The sequence below is a fragment of the Phalangium opilio genome, unplaced genomic scaffold (assembly GCF_054372755.1).
Source record: "Phalangium opilio isolate 3A_F unplaced genomic scaffold, DU_Popi_V2 ptg000344l_1, whole genome shotgun sequence".
Classification (NCBI taxonomy): Eukaryota; Metazoa; Arthropoda; class Arachnida; order Opiliones; family Phalangiidae; genus Phalangium; species Phalangium opilio.
Window position 1 is genome coordinate 1,032,282 of NW_028324227.1, and position 16,411 is coordinate 1,048,692.

General features: G+C 37.1%; 1 protein-coding gene and 2 long non-coding RNA genes across 12 annotated transcripts in view; 1 reads left to right on the forward strand and 2 right to left on the reverse strand.

Moving 5' to 3' along the window:
• LOC149609952 (uncharacterized) overlaps nucleotides 1–578 on the reverse strand; it is a 58,624-nt gene extending 58,046 nt beyond the window's left edge. For 2 of the 3 annotated variants that reach the window (XR_016376934.1, XR_016376931.1), the window contains exon 1: nucleotides 234–578. This is a non-coding gene — a long non-coding RNA (uncharacterized LOC149609952). The remainder of the gene's footprint in view (nucleotides 1–233) is intronic. The other variant, XR_016376933.1, reaches the window with a different exon arrangement.
• LOC149609953 (lachesin-like) overlaps nucleotides 1–13,100 on the forward strand; it is a 58,450-nt gene extending 45,350 nt beyond the window's left edge. For 2 of the 4 annotated variants that reach the window (XM_089860075.1, XM_089860076.1), the window contains exons 6-9: nucleotides 2,669–2,956; nucleotides 9,521–9,589; nucleotides 11,605–11,710; nucleotides 12,424–13,099. In XM_089860075.1, the coding sequence (XP_089716201.1) occupies nucleotides 2,669–2,956; nucleotides 9,521–9,589; nucleotides 11,605–11,710; nucleotides 12,424–12,487 (527 nt within the window). In that variant the 3' untranslated portion in view covers nucleotides 12,488–13,099. Of the gene's footprint in view, nucleotides 1–2,668; nucleotides 6,940–7,266; nucleotides 7,638–9,520; nucleotides 9,590–11,604; nucleotides 11,711–12,423 lie in introns of those variants that run through there. The other 2 variants (XM_089860077.1, XR_016376925.1) reach the window with 2 other exon arrangements.
• Nucleotides 7,724–16,369, reverse strand: LOC149609954 (uncharacterized). Of its 5 annotated transcripts, none has more exons than XR_016376928.1 (3): nucleotides 16,290–16,369; nucleotides 14,233–14,353; nucleotides 7,724–7,864 (listed from the first exon to the last, which is right to left on the reverse strand). It is a non-coding gene; the product is annotated as an uncharacterized LOC149609954 (long non-coding RNA). The 5 variants fall into 5 exon arrangements; XR_016376929.1 differs by lacking the exon at nucleotides 16,290–16,369 and adding an exon at nucleotides 15,885–16,012; XR_016376927.1 differs by lacking the exon at nucleotides 16,290–16,369 and adding an exon at nucleotides 15,555–15,649.
• Nucleotides 16,370–16,411: the final 42 nt, after the last annotated feature.

The following is a 16,411-nucleotide window of genomic DNA, read 5'->3' on the forward strand; positions in this document are numbered from 1 at the left end:
AACGTTAAAAAAGGTATTTAGGGACAAACGAAAAAGTTAGTTTCACATAGAGCCTTTGTTCCTAACGCTTTGGAGTTCGGCTTTCTTATCCGTTTAACGTTTAACATTGTAAAATGTACCGTAATCATGAATTATTTTTAGTTCTAAACCGAAACTAGCCAAAATATTTATGATTGGATTCAATTACTTAATTGCATTAAGGGGGAAAATGAGAGTCAAAAAGTTATATCGACCTTACTTGGTCATATTTAATGTATAATGCGAGGCGCAGTGGTCTGATCGTCCATAGCTCTAGGATCATCACTTCAAAGAGGCCAAGTAGGATGGTGGAAGCGCTGTGGGCGCCAAAATCCACGCGCTGTTTGCCTAGCTAAAAGGGGGGAAAAATCCCAAGGGACCTAATTAAAGCTGTTGCTTATCTAAGCCTTGGCCTCCCACACTATAAAAGATTTCAAAATACGCCGGAATTCCACTTAAAAACAAAAGCAAAGAAAGAAAGCGACGTATACGGAACTCTATATACGAAGAAACCGATTCATTTTCTTGATAAAAGACTCTGAAAACCGTATAAAACTAAACAAAGCACGAGGCATTGCATTAAAAGTCTTATCACGACAACATTCTCAGACTTCAAGTAAGGGGATGAAAAAAAAAATACCGTGGGAGATTCATTTCGGAGTATCAAGTCCATACATATAGGGATGGGCGCAGTTCGTTTCCGTCCGAGTGTTCAATCAGAAGAAAGTTATTTAAAGGGATACTGAGACGTACATTAACAAACCAACAATATTTTTATATACAATATTGAAAAAGATATACATGCGGATTTAAGTTAACTTATTGGAGCCTATGAGTTAGTCTACAACTTCAACATCACGCGCTTAACAGACAAGAGTAACGCGCATTCTCCAGAAACTTAACTGAAGTGCTCATATTTACTTTAATCTTATTGATAGGGACCTAGTTTCAATTTGAAATATTTATATTTTGCATTATCTTTGCATTCCTTCTCAGTTCTTTAAGTGAAAAGTTATAGTAATACCAAGAAATCATCAAATTTATCAAATGGCTTAGAACATCAATTTTCGAATTTTTCATATTGATGAGGGTTTTGATTAAAACATAAAGCGAATCAAAAATATTACACATAACCCATAAATTACCTAAACACCCCGATTTTCAGGTCAAAACTTTCCTAACAAAGACGAAGCTTTCAAAATATTAAATGCCTTTAATAAATAATGGTGAAAATCTTAAATAGATTTGAAAGTTTCTAGTTGCAACAATCGTAAAAGTATCCCTTTATTGGTAACTTTCGCTGGGTTGAAACTTGAAAGGTATTGAACGTTCTGTTTGGGCAGTCCCTCTCAGAGCCTGTCGGACGAAGGATTTATTTTCCCAATTTAACTAAAGCGAAGGAATGTTCCACATTCCGAGCACTAAAAATCGGGCCTGAAATTTTCAGGGAACATGGTCGGATGCGTTTAAGAGAGTACAAGTATTTGTTTCAAAGATTTGTTGATACTAAACTTAACGGCGGGGAAGGCGAATTTAAAGTCCCTTACAAATAACACGCGCTCTGCCTTCCTCTTTGGTAAATTCTTTCATTGTTCTTGAACTTCTTTTTGTCTTTTACATAGTTCTTTTTTAAAAACTAAACGAACGCTTTTAAAGGACAAGTATTCGTAAAATTTTGGTCGTAATATTCAATGGAACAATTATGTTACGGTTTATTGTTGTTTTATAATTATTTTGTCAATCTAAATCTATAAATAGCCTGTTCCTCCACCATTTCACCGTATCAGCAGCTACCCAAATTCATATATTGCCACTTGTGTGAAACTTGTCCTTTTGAGGGTACGTTTAGTACTTGAGAAGACTGAGAGAATAAGAGAGATGGAGATCAAGTTTCTTCCCTTCTTTTCATTTTAATACGAAATGAAGAGCATGGCAAACAGGGATATCGTTGGCGGAAGTAATCACTTCAGCTTCCCGAAATTCATGGAATATACGCGTGTATAAGAAATTGCTTTAAATCGGATATTAGTATGCCGGAGTTTCAAGGGCCTTTATTTTATTTTTTTTCACGAGAACAGTTGCGGAAATTCCCTTTAAAGAAAGTCAAACACTCGAGGGGTTGTCGATACGAGCCAGCGTCAAGTTTTTTCGTTCTTTTTTTTCGAAATTAATCAGAAGGAGTAGAGGAAATTGGTGTTTTCGCTATCCATGATTAAATTTCGAGGTTATGAAATGTGATATTGAACTTTTTTTAAGATTATAATGTGCCCTAGAAGATGAGGGATAGAAAAAATGTTGGGAAGCCAACTAAGAATATGCAAAATAGCAATTTTAATGTAGTAATAACTAACACGAATTATAATATAAGCGTGGGAACAGAGCCAACAGCCTATAGGTGCAAGTCCCCGCGATGCACCGCTCACTTCTTGCAAAAGTTCATAAATTTAAGGACTTTAGCTTCATGCCATTTCTGTTAACCAAAATATCAATACTAGAAGAATCCGTACCAATGCTCGTGTTTTCGAATTAGGTATAAGGTACCTATTCCACGAAGAGACTATTATGGTTTAGGGTTAATACGATTTGATGGTAATAAGCTATGAAAATGATCTAGCCAATATCCATCATATCTTTAAACGTATCGTTACAGTCCCGCCTGTTATGTGGCTTCCTCACCAACTAGTGGGAGCTCAATTGGGCAAGAACGTCACCATCGATTGCCATATCGAGGCTTATCCGGCTGCCACCAATTACTGGTTGAATGGCAACGACGTCTTCATTTCCGCCGGCGAGAAATTCCAGACAACAGCGACGGGCGACGGATATAAGATGCACTCCAAACTGACGATAAGAAACCTACTAAAGAACGACTACGGCATCTACAAATGCTTCGCCAAAAACGCACTGGGTGCTACGGAGAGTTCGGTCCGACTTTACGGTGAGCTTGATATATTGACCCGTCAATTTTCAGATAAAATCGCTACCACCCAGACATACTCGAGAAGAAGATCCGGTCTCCACACGGCTAACTCGGCTACCGACCAAGATTAAGCTCCTCCTAACTGCAAACTCATTTCTTAAAGGGAGATTGAAATAAATCTAACAAGGAAACTTATGGAACAAGATAGTCATAATCACCGTTTCTCATAATGATTAGTCCTATAGTTTTAGTGATTATCTAACTGATAGTATTCTTATTAGCGTAAAACTGAGCCCACTGGGATTGATCGAAAAATACAGAGTAAAAATGGTCGAATTCATTTCAGACCATTTTAACCATTCTTAATGGAAGCAAAACCAACTTATTTTAATCCTTCACCCCTTTTTTAAATAATACTTTCTCTTCCTTCAAACAATATAACTGGATTTTACATTTCAACATCCCTTTTGTTAAAAAAACAAAATTACTTCATTCTTGGCAACGAAAAAAGTAGGAAGCAAACGAGAGTATAACCGTTTTTCTAAGACAATGTAATAGAGAAGGGTAAGAAGGATAAGAAGGAGAAATTAGTTTTCGATTTAAAGGAACGAGACCACTCACGGTCGGAAAGATATCGCGCGATCCACTTTCATCCCATCGACGATAGGCAAGGCTTATTAGTTTATTTGCCCCAGAAAACGCGCCATTCTCCCCATCTCTAGAATCTAGTCCTTGTCTGGGAAGAAAAGACGATAAAAAATTCTAGCTGGTTTAGAAAAGAAAACTTACAAGATTTTTCAATCCTGTATGGTCTAGCTGATTGTAAGAGGAGCAATTTCCTAGGGATGAACCGAACGAAGTAGAGGATCTGGGATGGATTTAAAACGCTTCGATTCGTCTTGGTGTAACCCCAATTTTCTCTTATCGATTTTGGAACATTTTCTAAGCCCTTTAGTATTAACGAAGGAAATAAGTTTAAAATCTAGCACTAACAGTTGCAGTGTTAAGCCTACAACCACTCTCTTTAGTGGTGTCACGCTGTATTATCTTTGACACGGGACAGTAATTCTTGTTGTAAATAGAGTAACAATCGCCTGTCAAATCAAATTACATTTATACAGCAAGCAAGACTTTGCACTAGCGTATTGCACCACTGTAATTATTTTCGTCGAAAAACGCCATCTACACTCTTTATAAAAGCTTAAAATATAGATGAAGTATATATCAAAATGTTGGGTTTGGTTGAAGTTCAAGCACCGTAGTTTTTCCTCAAAATTGACAATGCAAAACATGTTTGCAAAAGGCAATTTTAGGGCCATTTGAAGCGGGATTATACAGCCAAATTATTTTCATCTACTGAAGGTAAAAATTTTTTGAAGCCGAACAACTTCATATCAAGAACGTATTCAAGCTAATAAGATTAACGCAAATTGTCTACATCTTAGTACAGGTCTGTATCATTTATATGTATAAAAACAATGGAGCCTGGGAGTTAGAAAAAAGCTTGTCTGACTCCTAAGGCTTAACGCCTTAGGAGTCAGACGAATTTCTTCAAATAAATGTGGAATATTGCAAAATATATAGATCCGGAAGAGTTCCTGAAGCGAGTAAATGTATTTTTAACTGATGAAAAATTTATAAATCAAAAACAATATTACAGCGAGTTACTAAAATATTGACGTGAAACGTGAAAGCCTATATCGGGTCAGGCAAAAGAAAAACCTATAGAATATATCTTCTACTTTGATTTAAAATTTTATATCTTTCAGTAAATATTGAACGATAGAACTTTATAAACTTTAAAGGAAATTAAGATTCGACATAGAATCAACATTATTTCGAAATTTAAAAGTCTAAACCTTCGTAGAATTTACTCATGTAATCTGTTCTTGAACAAAAATATATTTTTAGAATATCCACTAAACCAAAGTGAAACTTTAGGGCCCTAAAGGGAGTTCTATTCTAACAATATTTATAGTCAACTTCATTTTGACGATGAGTTGACTATGAATAATGTATCACGAGTAACTCCTCGGTTTCTGTATCGTGCCACTTTTTACAAAAACAAACCATCTCTCAAAATAAAGCCAAAAATTTATGTTATTTTTGGGTTGCATCAGTGATGGGGGAATATTCATATATAGTTAGCATCAAAAGTTCATATATTAAAAGTATACTTTTGTTTATCGCTCAATTTTGATAGTGAAATAATAACAATACAATCCTAATTATACAGGGTGTTTGTGAAAGGTCCATCAATAATGAAAGGGCGTATTTATTGGGCCATTTTGAGTCGAAAATGTTCTATGACATTTTTCCGTTCGGGCCACTGTTTTCAAGTTATGATTGGAGTAATTTACGGATGACCCCTTAAATTTAATTAAGAAATTGAAAGACAGCGCTAATTTAATGAAGGGGTCATCCCTAAAATATTCAAATCATAACTCGAAAACCGTGGCTCGGACGGCAAAATGTCATAGAACATTTTCGACTCAAAATGGCCCAATAAATACGCCCTTTCATTATTGATGGACTTTTCACAAACACCCTGTATAATCAAAGCTATAAAAACGATTAGACCCTAATCTGATTTATTTAAGAGATAGATGCGCTACTATTAAATGGAAATTGGAAATAATTCCTATATAGGAGTCCGGCGAATCTATATCATTTATCTTTGAAACCCACAGTTAACTCTTTGAGCGACTTAGCGGCCCCATTGGGTTTTCCGGGTTTTATACATCAGTAAAACCGTTGCAAATAAAAATAAGTAAGCCTAGAATTCCAAGAAAGTCCATTTCTTTACGTTGGTCTACCCGACTTAGTGGCGCTGAATAGTAATAACTTCTATTAGCGGGGGGCGTACTACGACCGTACTGGGACCCATTTTTTATAAATCCCAAAAAGAAAAAAAAAAACACATTCCCTATAGAATAAAAAATGCCGCCGCCCCCTCGTGACAGAAAAAAATATATAAGGAAAATGGAGAAATAGGGATCAAGTCCTGGTTCCATTTTTCACAAAATTGCCAATAACCAATAAAACAGCCAATATTTTATTTTAACCTCCGGCGGCGCCCATACTTTCGGATACCCTAGGGTACCCTTCTACAAAACGTTTAGGGGGGCGTTTCCTCTGTAGACTCGAACGTTCGTTCACCTATTTGTTGGAATGAAATAGAAAGAGAACTGTCTAGAACGAAAGGTAGAATTCAGCTCCATATGCGATGATGCCGAATTTCAAAAAAGTGGAACCGTTTCTGTTTATTTTTACTTTATCACAACCAAATCAGAGCTTTAAAACGGGGGATAATATGGCAGCCTAATTAGCTTCCCAATAACAAATAATTACCATGTCTAAAGTCCTGTAAGCCAAGCTTCTGGACAACAAAGTGTGAGGGAATGCGACGCATGTCGGCAATCCTCCCTGGACTTGACCCAACTAAAACATTGAGCCAAGACAACTTTTAAATTCAATCTTTGACTCCTAGGCCTACCACGCATACTTTAGGTCAGATACGGACAGTGTTCTGAACGTATTAAAAACTTGTGTTTAGCAGCAGGTTGATCGTGGTAATCTTATACCACATAGTTAATGGGGTGAAAAAAAGAGTGAAAAAATCTTAGCACGATCACTCGCTCACCTAGAGGGAGAAGCGTGCCGAGGGAGCGAATCCCAAAAGAGGGGGATATATATTGACTTAAAATCAAAAGGCCGAGTTACTGAACAAACAATTTTCACGCTATAAAATATTAACAAGAAAAGAGGCGAAATAAGGGTACAAAATAAAAAGGAGCGCCAAAGAGCCAAGGGCGAAAATCGATTGAAAGACAAAGGCGCTCATAAATTTACTCTTTCAGTTATATTTTAGTATTTTCCTTCGTCCCAGAGTGTCGTAATTTCGCGTGTTCCGGACACGAAAAAAGGAAAAAAGAGGGGGATAAAATTTCCTTATTGATTTAGGTTGACATCTTCACACTTTTTCTAACACATTCTTAAAGGTACGTTCAGACTATTCCAAGTTTTTTCCTAATAGCTCAAACCCGCTAATATAAAAGTAGATAAAGATAGGGTAAATATCTTACAACAGTGTTCCATAATACACTGCGCCAATTTAGTGGCTTGGTTTTCCCCAAAATATAAAAGACATACAAGCAAGGTCGTGCATTTCATTGTAATGTAAAAATGGGTCGCAACAAGTAATACTTGCTAGCAAACCGAAACTACCTAGTCACAGATATGAAAATTATCCCCTCGACCCCCTCCTGATATCAGTCAACGTCCTTTTACCTAATTATTCATGGTTTATGGCTAATATACTTTATCAGGGTCTGCCCATCAATTCATGGTATATCGCAAGTGATGACAAAGGTCATCATCTTGAACGGCTCCGATCTTCACAGGCGCTGGTTAGGCTTGAGGACTATAGGATGTGTAAGTAAGGTAGCGCAATGACCTTATGGAAATGGACTATGGGACGCAGCGCTTCATGGCTTCTGATATTCACACTCGCTGGCTAGGTTTGAGGACTATAGGATGCGTAAGTAAGGCAGCGCAACGACCTTATGGAAAGGGACTATGGGACGCAGCGCTTGATGATATCTGACATTTTCCGCTGGCAATTACGCGCAAGCAAGGTAGCGCAACTTTAGTTTGCAGTAGCGCAGCAAAATAAAAAAATTAAGTACTTACATGCTGGAACATTGGAAGAATTTGTCGATCTAAATGTTGACACCACATTTTCATAAAGTTCACAGCCCGATTGAAGCATGGCGATAACTATGCGACAGAAATAACTGATCGTGATTGGTATCCATGATGCTCCACAGCCTTGAACCACCAAAAGCTTGGTTCTTCCATACTCCAGTGACTAAACGTAGCCAGTACTTCAGAGTCGTTGTTCAAACCATGAATTCAATTAACAGTCTGAAATCAAAATATATATTTATAGTCCAATTGTACGATAGCAGCAAAACCTTAGAACTTAATTAGAATCCCTTAAATTTTATTACTCAATAAAACTATAGAGTAAACCGACTGTGACCAGCGTGTTCTGGCGAAACATATTTCATTTATCCATAACTACTTAGTATTTATTTAGTTACTTGATAATATAGTAGCATAACGCAACCTCTTAAGACTATATTGAACTCGTTTGCAAAGCATTTCAGTATATATTCGTGTTATAATGTAAAAATTCATGATCGAACGTTATATTAGAATTTGCGTACATAAAAACGAACCTAACTCAGCCAAAAATTTGGTAGTCTGAACGCGTACCACTTGTGACTTACGATTTCATTGGCAAAAGGTGCGCGAATACGCGAGAAAAAAGGCTGAGAAAGAGAAAAGGTGTAAAAAATAAAAGGTTTTTCGAAGACTACACGCTCAGCCTCGGGTGGCGGGGATTGAGGAGTTACCAGGTTGGTACAAGGTGCCTTAATGGATCCGTGCTAGTAAGTAATAAAGGCGCGTCGCCCTTCCACCCCTCTACATGTCAGATGTACGCGCGCTTTTTCGTCGTCCGCGCTATTCAACAAGGCCAATGGTCCATTTCTACAAGCTAAGGCCTTTCTCATCTCGAAAAAGCTCGACATTAACAGGATGTACGGCCTCCCTATAAAATCAATGACCGAATAAAAGAAATTAACGTTTTTCCAAGGCGCTAGCTAGCTCGGCTGGGAATTTTTTCTAGTAGTTTTACTTTAGCAGGCACCTAGTCTAGTACCAAAGGAACCAGTCCTCTCCACGCACCTCCGTTCATTTAACGAGATGTCAGAAAAACGGCTTACTCGCGCTATTTACCTAACGAAGTACCCATATCGCAGTCTCCGTGCTAGACTAACGTATCTCTGAAAGTTTGGCAGCTTATATTTCAAATCCAGGTCCCGAAATGGCGCAAGCTAGTCACGAAGGAAAGGATTTGTAGCGAATGATTTCGCGTTATGTCTGTAATCTGAATTTTATAGTCCCATATTTATCAGACTGGTATTAGGGATTCTTGCCGTAATTTTAAATTAGACGGAGGTTGAATTCTAATTATAAGCGTCGTCAGTTTGTCAGATTATCCGTTAGCATGTTTAAGTTAAATCCTTAAAGAGGATAAAGATTCCCCGCGTCATCGCTTGTATCCCCGATTCAGTTATTGTTGTAGAAATCACACTTTAAGGGTTAAACATAAAACTGTGGTTGGTTGATTAAGTAAACCACGTCACATTATCGCTAAAAGAAACTTTGTTCCTCCTTGAGAAGTTCAAATCAGTTCTATTCACAAGTTCCCATAACACAATAATCATCAAGTCGTAAGCATTAATTCTAAAGATTACATTTCTAAACTTATAAATTCAGGTCATTTCATGAACTATAGTAGGGAGGTTTCGCTCTTATGCAATAAGGGCCCTTCAATTACAACCTCATTTCCAACAAAAGGAAAGAAAAAAAGCTCACTACTTCCTTTGAAAGATACGCTAGTCTGGCACCAAGACAAAGATATCGCAAAATCCCTGACCTCTTTTACGTTTTTCAATAACCTTTTTTTTCTTTCTGTTCCGTCCCTTTCTCCCATTTATTTCCGGTGAGAAGAAATACCGCCGCTGAGTAAGGAAGGTTCATCCAAAGAAAATCGAGAACTTTGGAAGAAGAACTACGACGGTAAGCGCTAATATTATACCCTCCAATATGAAAAAAAAAGAATCAATCCATTTTGTGGTCCGCCCTGCACGAAAAATAGTAGAGAAAACGTTGGCAAAACGCGATCTCATTTTTATCTTTTTAATAATGTTCCTGGGAAAAATGGGATGGGGGAAAGGGATTTTCCTTTTTAATAATAATGAAAAAGGTTTTAGCGCAAGAACAGCTAGGTCGGAAATCTCTAGAATGCGCGGGAAGAGAACTCGGGGTATCTAGGAAAACAAAAGAAATTGAAAAAAAGGGTTCCCTCCTTTTATTCGGGCAATGCTAGTACTAGTCGTTAATTAGTCGGCTGTTAAGATTCCGGCGGAGAAGAAAAGGCATTCCGATAATTAGGCACCCACGTTTTTAACGTTCGCAATTTTAAAGGGATAGAAGTTAAAAAATCTATACTGAATGTAATTCTGATTTTCATAAAAATTAATTTCTTTAAAAATAAGAGTTGGAGTTGGTCTAGCTCGACAACACTCGGAGATAAATAAAAAATGTTTACAGGTGTTTTTGAAAGGTCTGAGATGAGATGCTCATTTGGGCAGTTTCGAGTCGTAAATTTTGTCCCAAGGGCTTTGCACCGTTTTGTGATGAGAGTGTCTGATAAGACTTCATACAAGCGTGAAGTCTTATTCGCCCAAAGAACATCCCCTTAAATTCTGCCAGACCTTTCAGAAATACCCTCTATGTGCGTGTAGAGATGAGTTTGCGCGAGTTGATATCAAATTCCAACGAATTAAGCGGTTAAAGTAAAGTGAAAAATGGCCCTCATCTAGAAATTACACACTACTATCCCTTTAAAAACTACAAAGAAAAAGAAACAAAGAAGTTTTGAGGATAAAACTCGAGGTAAACAGGGCTTGTTTAATCCGGTTTAATAGTTTAATTAGAGTATCATTTAGCGACACGCTTAATTAGGGAAGAGGGAGAGGTACAAAGTTCGGAGGTTTCCGATGGGTGATCGAAAGATAACTCTCCGCTCTCGCTTCCTCTCTCTCACTCACTCTCTCACTTGTAATGTTGTAGCTAGGACGCTCGTTTTAAAACGGGTAATTAGCTAGATATAAAAGGGATGTTTGTAACCGCGACAAGAGTTTCTTGATGAAATGGTTTGGGAACAATAGAATCAATTTAGTGTTCAAATTAACGATTCAGTAATTGCTTCAGCGTACAAAAGATAGAGCCTGAATAATTTGACTAATTAAGCCTAAACTTTAAACACACTGGTTGCATTATACTTAAATTTATCCGACAATTTTTCTTTCTTTTATTACTTATTTCCATATCGCGGTGATAAACTTTCAGCACACCAATAGGCGTATATTTTTGACCTATTTGAACCCACGGGCTTAATACAAGTGGTCGTTCAGATTTCACAAAGTTCACAACCTGTTGGCAATATTCATTACAGAAATACCATTTTCCCCTTTAATGAAACCTACCTTATAATTTTTCCTAATCACTTTATCTTTTTAAATACAGGAAAAGTATCTGAAATGGTTGCACGTTAACCATTAAAGTCACTAATTTATTGATAGTAAATAATGACGAGCTCTATAAAGATAAGACAGTTTTTCAATGTGAATTTGAAGGAAATTCAACGATACAAAACGCTACGATGGATTTTCTAACCCACAATTAGTCTATTCTTCATAGAAAATTTATTTTATGCATGCATAACTCAGCGAGAATGAACATTGCGTATCCATACTTAAGTTTATGAAATTCGATAAATAGCGCTTGCATGGAAAAATAGCAAAGAGTTGGGTGGAAAAATTTAACTAATTATAGACTGTGTAGGAAATCATTCGCCGTCTGTTGTCCCCAACCATTTCTGTCAAATTACTCTGCGGTGGACTTAACTTGGGTTTTGGCGCTCTAGATGCGTATAGGAAGGATGTAAGGGGGCTAAAGGTGGTTAGAAAGCCTAGAGGAGCAGAGCTGCGGCCGCTTTTATACGTAGTTGGTCGTGTAACTCTGTCTAGATTTATCCGCTTTTCCGAGACATCAAGGACTTGGATTTTCCAAAGGTGCTTCCCAGGACGCTTCCAGCGGAGATGCCGCGGGACTATCTACCTATTCTACAGGCGAGTCATTAAAAGGGGGTAGCATGTGGGGGCAAATGATGAGGCCGCATGCCGGAGTAAATGCGTATAGCAAAGGGTTCAAAGCGGTTGTGGAGTTATCGCAAACGTGTTGAGTGTTTTGTTGCGTCTATCTTTGGACACTTCTCTAAACGAAGTTTGGTTTGAACGTTATCATTCTCGATGACGTTGCTAGCCTAACTTTATGATGGACTTATATCCTTCGAAAGGCTTCATGCTACAGCCTACAGAATATAGTCTACGTATGTGGTCGAAAATTAACCGTTTTCAATTGATTTAGAACTAAGATTTGGAAAGCATAGATATTAAATTAAGGGTATAGTTTTGACTTTGAATACTATAAAGGACGCTCCACTGGACGCTGAGTAACTGGTCCCTTGATCTTAAATAGCTAACGTAGCATGCTTAGTAGTTAAACTCAACACCTTACCTTTTCCTAACAAGTTAAATAATTTCAATAAAAGCTCCTGTATAATAACATCTCATAGAGACTGGATAACTTACGAAGGTTCGCAGAATCACGGTGCTCGAGCCACTTGTCGGTGATTCTGAGAACCTTCGTAAGCTACCCAGTCTCAATGGGAGTAATTTCAAGACCCTCCACCAGCGGCGCTGAATAGGAATAAGGCAAATTACTGGGGTAATTTTAAACTTTCTTAAGTTACCATCTAACATTCCTTACTATCACAACATAGGTAGCCTGTGGAGCCAAATAATCGTCATGTGGACGAGCCTATGGTTAACGAAGTGGAGATATTGCTAAAAACCGCCAGGAAACAACGCTACATATAAAGAGCCCATCGGATCACGCCATAGAAATATATACTATATAAAGAAGACGCATTTCGCTACTTATAAATACAAATAACCTATAACAATCCGAACTAAAACAAAGGATAAACTCGTAAAGAGTGTCGCGATGTCGCGAAAAGAACTTCTAAAAAACTGGGACTTGACCAAAACATTGAAATCCCAAGGTTATATAAACATTTTTTCTACCGAATTCGGTTAATTAGAAAAAAGAAAGAAAAGCAGTGTCAAAACAAAAATAAGGGACAAAATATATATCTATAAATAAAAGGAAATCGCGAAATTTTTTGCAGACAAACAAAAACGAAGTAGAGAGATGTAAAAACTTCCCGCCCTTGAACTAAAGTTAAATACCGATTCTAAATAGACATTATGTGTATTTACGCGATCCTAAATTATAGATTCCTCAATAATAAACCTCTCGAAAGACTCGGCCAGAAAAAAAAATATAATATAAAAATAATATTACAGAATGTTCTTGTAAATATATCAATATTGTATGGTCTGTTATTTTTTAAAAAAAATATCCTCCTGAAAAAATAATCCGAAAAAACTGGTTTCTTATTGAAATGTTTTTCATTATTATTTAGGTAAGGAAAGATACTCAAAAAAGGTGGATTTTTTTCTCCTCTTTCAAAAGGTAGGAATAAATTAATATATCTGAAAGTTTTTATCATGAATATTGCACACCTACTTCCGGTGAATTAAAGGTTGAAGGACTAAAATTTGACCTTTCTTAACAGCAGAGTTTCTTTTCACCAAAATCAAAAGACCCATCAAACTTGAAACTTTTATCAGCAAGGTTTAAGTGTAATATTCGTGTCAGAAGTCAATATTGTTCGGTACCGAGAAGACTGTTCCTTGGTATTTTTAGATTGCTAAGCTTAATGCGTAATTGAATTATTTATTTCTAAAACCTTAACTCTTGGTATTGTAAGCTAGCAGAGTTTTACCAAAGGTGAAGGTCCCAGAAAGGTCAAGGTTACGCGCCTATAAAAATTTTAGACATTCACGATCGTAGACTTTAAAGAATCAACTCTAGGTGGATCCTGAATCATCTTACCGGTGAAGGTCACAGAAAGGTCAAGGTTGCGCTGTTTAAATATTTTACGCATTTACGATCGTAGATTTTAAAGAAGTGACTCCAATTTAAACTACTCCAAATTACTGTTTCCTAAAATAATATCCAGTTCGGAAAAGGCAATGCCCTTAGGCCTTTGATCCTTGAACACGTTAAGGGGGGATCACGATGTTTTTCCGTGCAGTCTAGTTGCTATTCAATTAAACATACAATCCTAATGTCCGTTTGCACCAATAAATGTTCAACATAAACAGAAAGCCCAAAATAAACCTTCTTTCATAATTAATTAGCGTCACTCCCTCAAACAGTAAAACTCTCAAGCGATCTTAAATAATTAGCAATATTTTCGTACTATAATATCCCAGATCATGAATAAATAAAACCACCTACGTTATTTTTATTACATTTGGCGCGAAAACAGTTTCGTTATTTCCCGCCTAAACACGTTCGTACCCGGCGCATGATTGATAATGCCGGGTGTTAAAAATCTCATCTCGTTTCCCTCACGACCCCCTAATTTGCATGTATCCCGAATCAACAGGCATAATTTGCTCGTTTAACCTCGGCCAACCGCGACCCGACCACAAAATAGTGATAATTATAATTTAAATACTTACACGGTTAAGGTAATTGCCCCGGCTCGTTGAAATAGTGCAAATAGTTCATTTTCATTGAATAATGGAATAAGTTTGGCCACCTTTACGTAGTCTATGTGAGTCACAATGAGCTGAACAAAATCTATTTAAATAAAAAATAGGTATTATAATTAAAAATTAAATATTATTTTGTACAAAAAGCTTAAAATAATACCTAATTCAAATTAGCGATTAATAATAGACAGTAATTAAATAATTTCTAAGTATAAATGGGTTGAATTAATATTTTAATTCTTCGAAACGAGCGTCTTGCATTATATAGCCTTTCCGTTCAATCTCGAGGTGTACGTGTGACTCACAATTACTGATTTTGAAAGTCGAGCGAGTTCATTTTCCATTTATTAGACTTTTAAGGGGGTGTGTGGTGGGGAAAGTACCGTAATTCATACCAACGTTGTTTGAAATAGAGGATCTATAGACCAAAAATAGGCCTAAGATTGTTTAAGAAGTCCAATCTGTCCTTTTTTGGGATCAAATACTCCATCCCCCCCCAAAATGATAGAATTGACTCTCGGTGGATTTAAAACTGACAGAGTTGTCGCTGCTATGATAGCAATAACAGTTTCAACAAAAAGTGACCTTTAACTAATTATGAACTGGCCACGGTACACAACTCTGCCCTTGCAGTGACCATTCTTCGTTTTAGTTCTAGGAAAATCCGCCAGGGCTTTAAAAATGGTACCAACGTCGCAACAAGCAACCTACCCCCCCCCCCGTCCCCGCAATTCCCAGAAGGAACCCTTTAACAAAAGATCCATCAATATATCGACCGACTTTAGAAATTTTCTTTGCAAACTTTAGAGAATGTCTCGCCATCTCAAGGTTGAGTAAAGAAAGTGTTATATCTGTTGCTGGATTGTGTCTCCACCTATCCAAGTTCAACCTAGACACTACCATGACATAATTATAATATAATCTAAGCTTTGTCTACGATGGGATGACCACACTAAGCATGGGGCTTATTTACACGTGGGTAGAGCGGTTTACCGACAGCACCCTATACTATTACCCTTAGGCCTAACCTCATTACATTAGAGGTAACTATATTAAAAAGCATTAAAATTTTGCAGTAGGTCTATTTTTGCTATCTCCATGCCATGAGACTCGTGAGATATAATTTTGCCTAAAAGAACTATCTTCACTTGTGCCCGTCCAAACCAGCCCATCTTGCCCCGGGCTCTAGCAGATTATTATGCTAAGCCAGTTAGTAGTCCCTTGCCCCCCTCCCTTTTTATGCCACGCGGCTTCAAAAGAAAAGAAAAAATACCAAGAATAAAACTTACAAATACCCTAATATTGTCGTCGCAAACAATTTCCAATCTATTTGATATAAGCAAATTATTCATCTCATCGTAGTTCCTCACGACTTAAATAAAATATGTACTAAACCTAGCTAGCTTTTAAATCTGATGAAAAATGACGCATAGAAAACGAAAGACATGCTCGAGAACGAAGCGTCAATCAAAGTGACGAAAGTTCACTGAGTCTGGGGGGGGAGGAGAAAAAAAGAGGGCAAAGTTCTAAAACAGGGTCGGTAGTTGTAGGCAATATCTCTTCCCCCCCCCCTTCTTTATGCCTCGTGGTTTCAAAAACATGCCAAAAATGATACGTACTATTTAAATTTTGAGCCTAATTAGATTATTTATCTCCACGATATTAGAAAACTATTCATCTCATCGGAGCTCACGATTGAAATAATATTTGGAGTAATTTTAGTTTCCAATCCGACGAAGTAACCGAGAAAGAAGCGTCAATCAACTGACTGTAAATGCGCAATACGTCAGACAAGATTCGCGACGGGCGGGAGAAAAAAAGGGGGGAGGCTTAAGAAAAATAGAGCATCTATAGACCAAGTAGCGTCAGTAGGCCAAAAATTAGGGTCAAAGTCCATAGGGAAATTTAAATTTCATCTCCACTCGCCTACTTTTAAACATTGCTTTTAAATTTATAAATTTATTTGATTATTATACTGCAGATTATATTCATCATTCACAATTAGCTTTCAAAAATTAATTTACCTTTGTCGTTTTGTAGGTAGGAAATCGTCCTGAGAATTGAACTGAACCAAAGTATCTAATACAGTACTCCATCAACTGAAAATATCCAATCAAAGTCACGGGGAAAAGGGGGAAATAGTTGA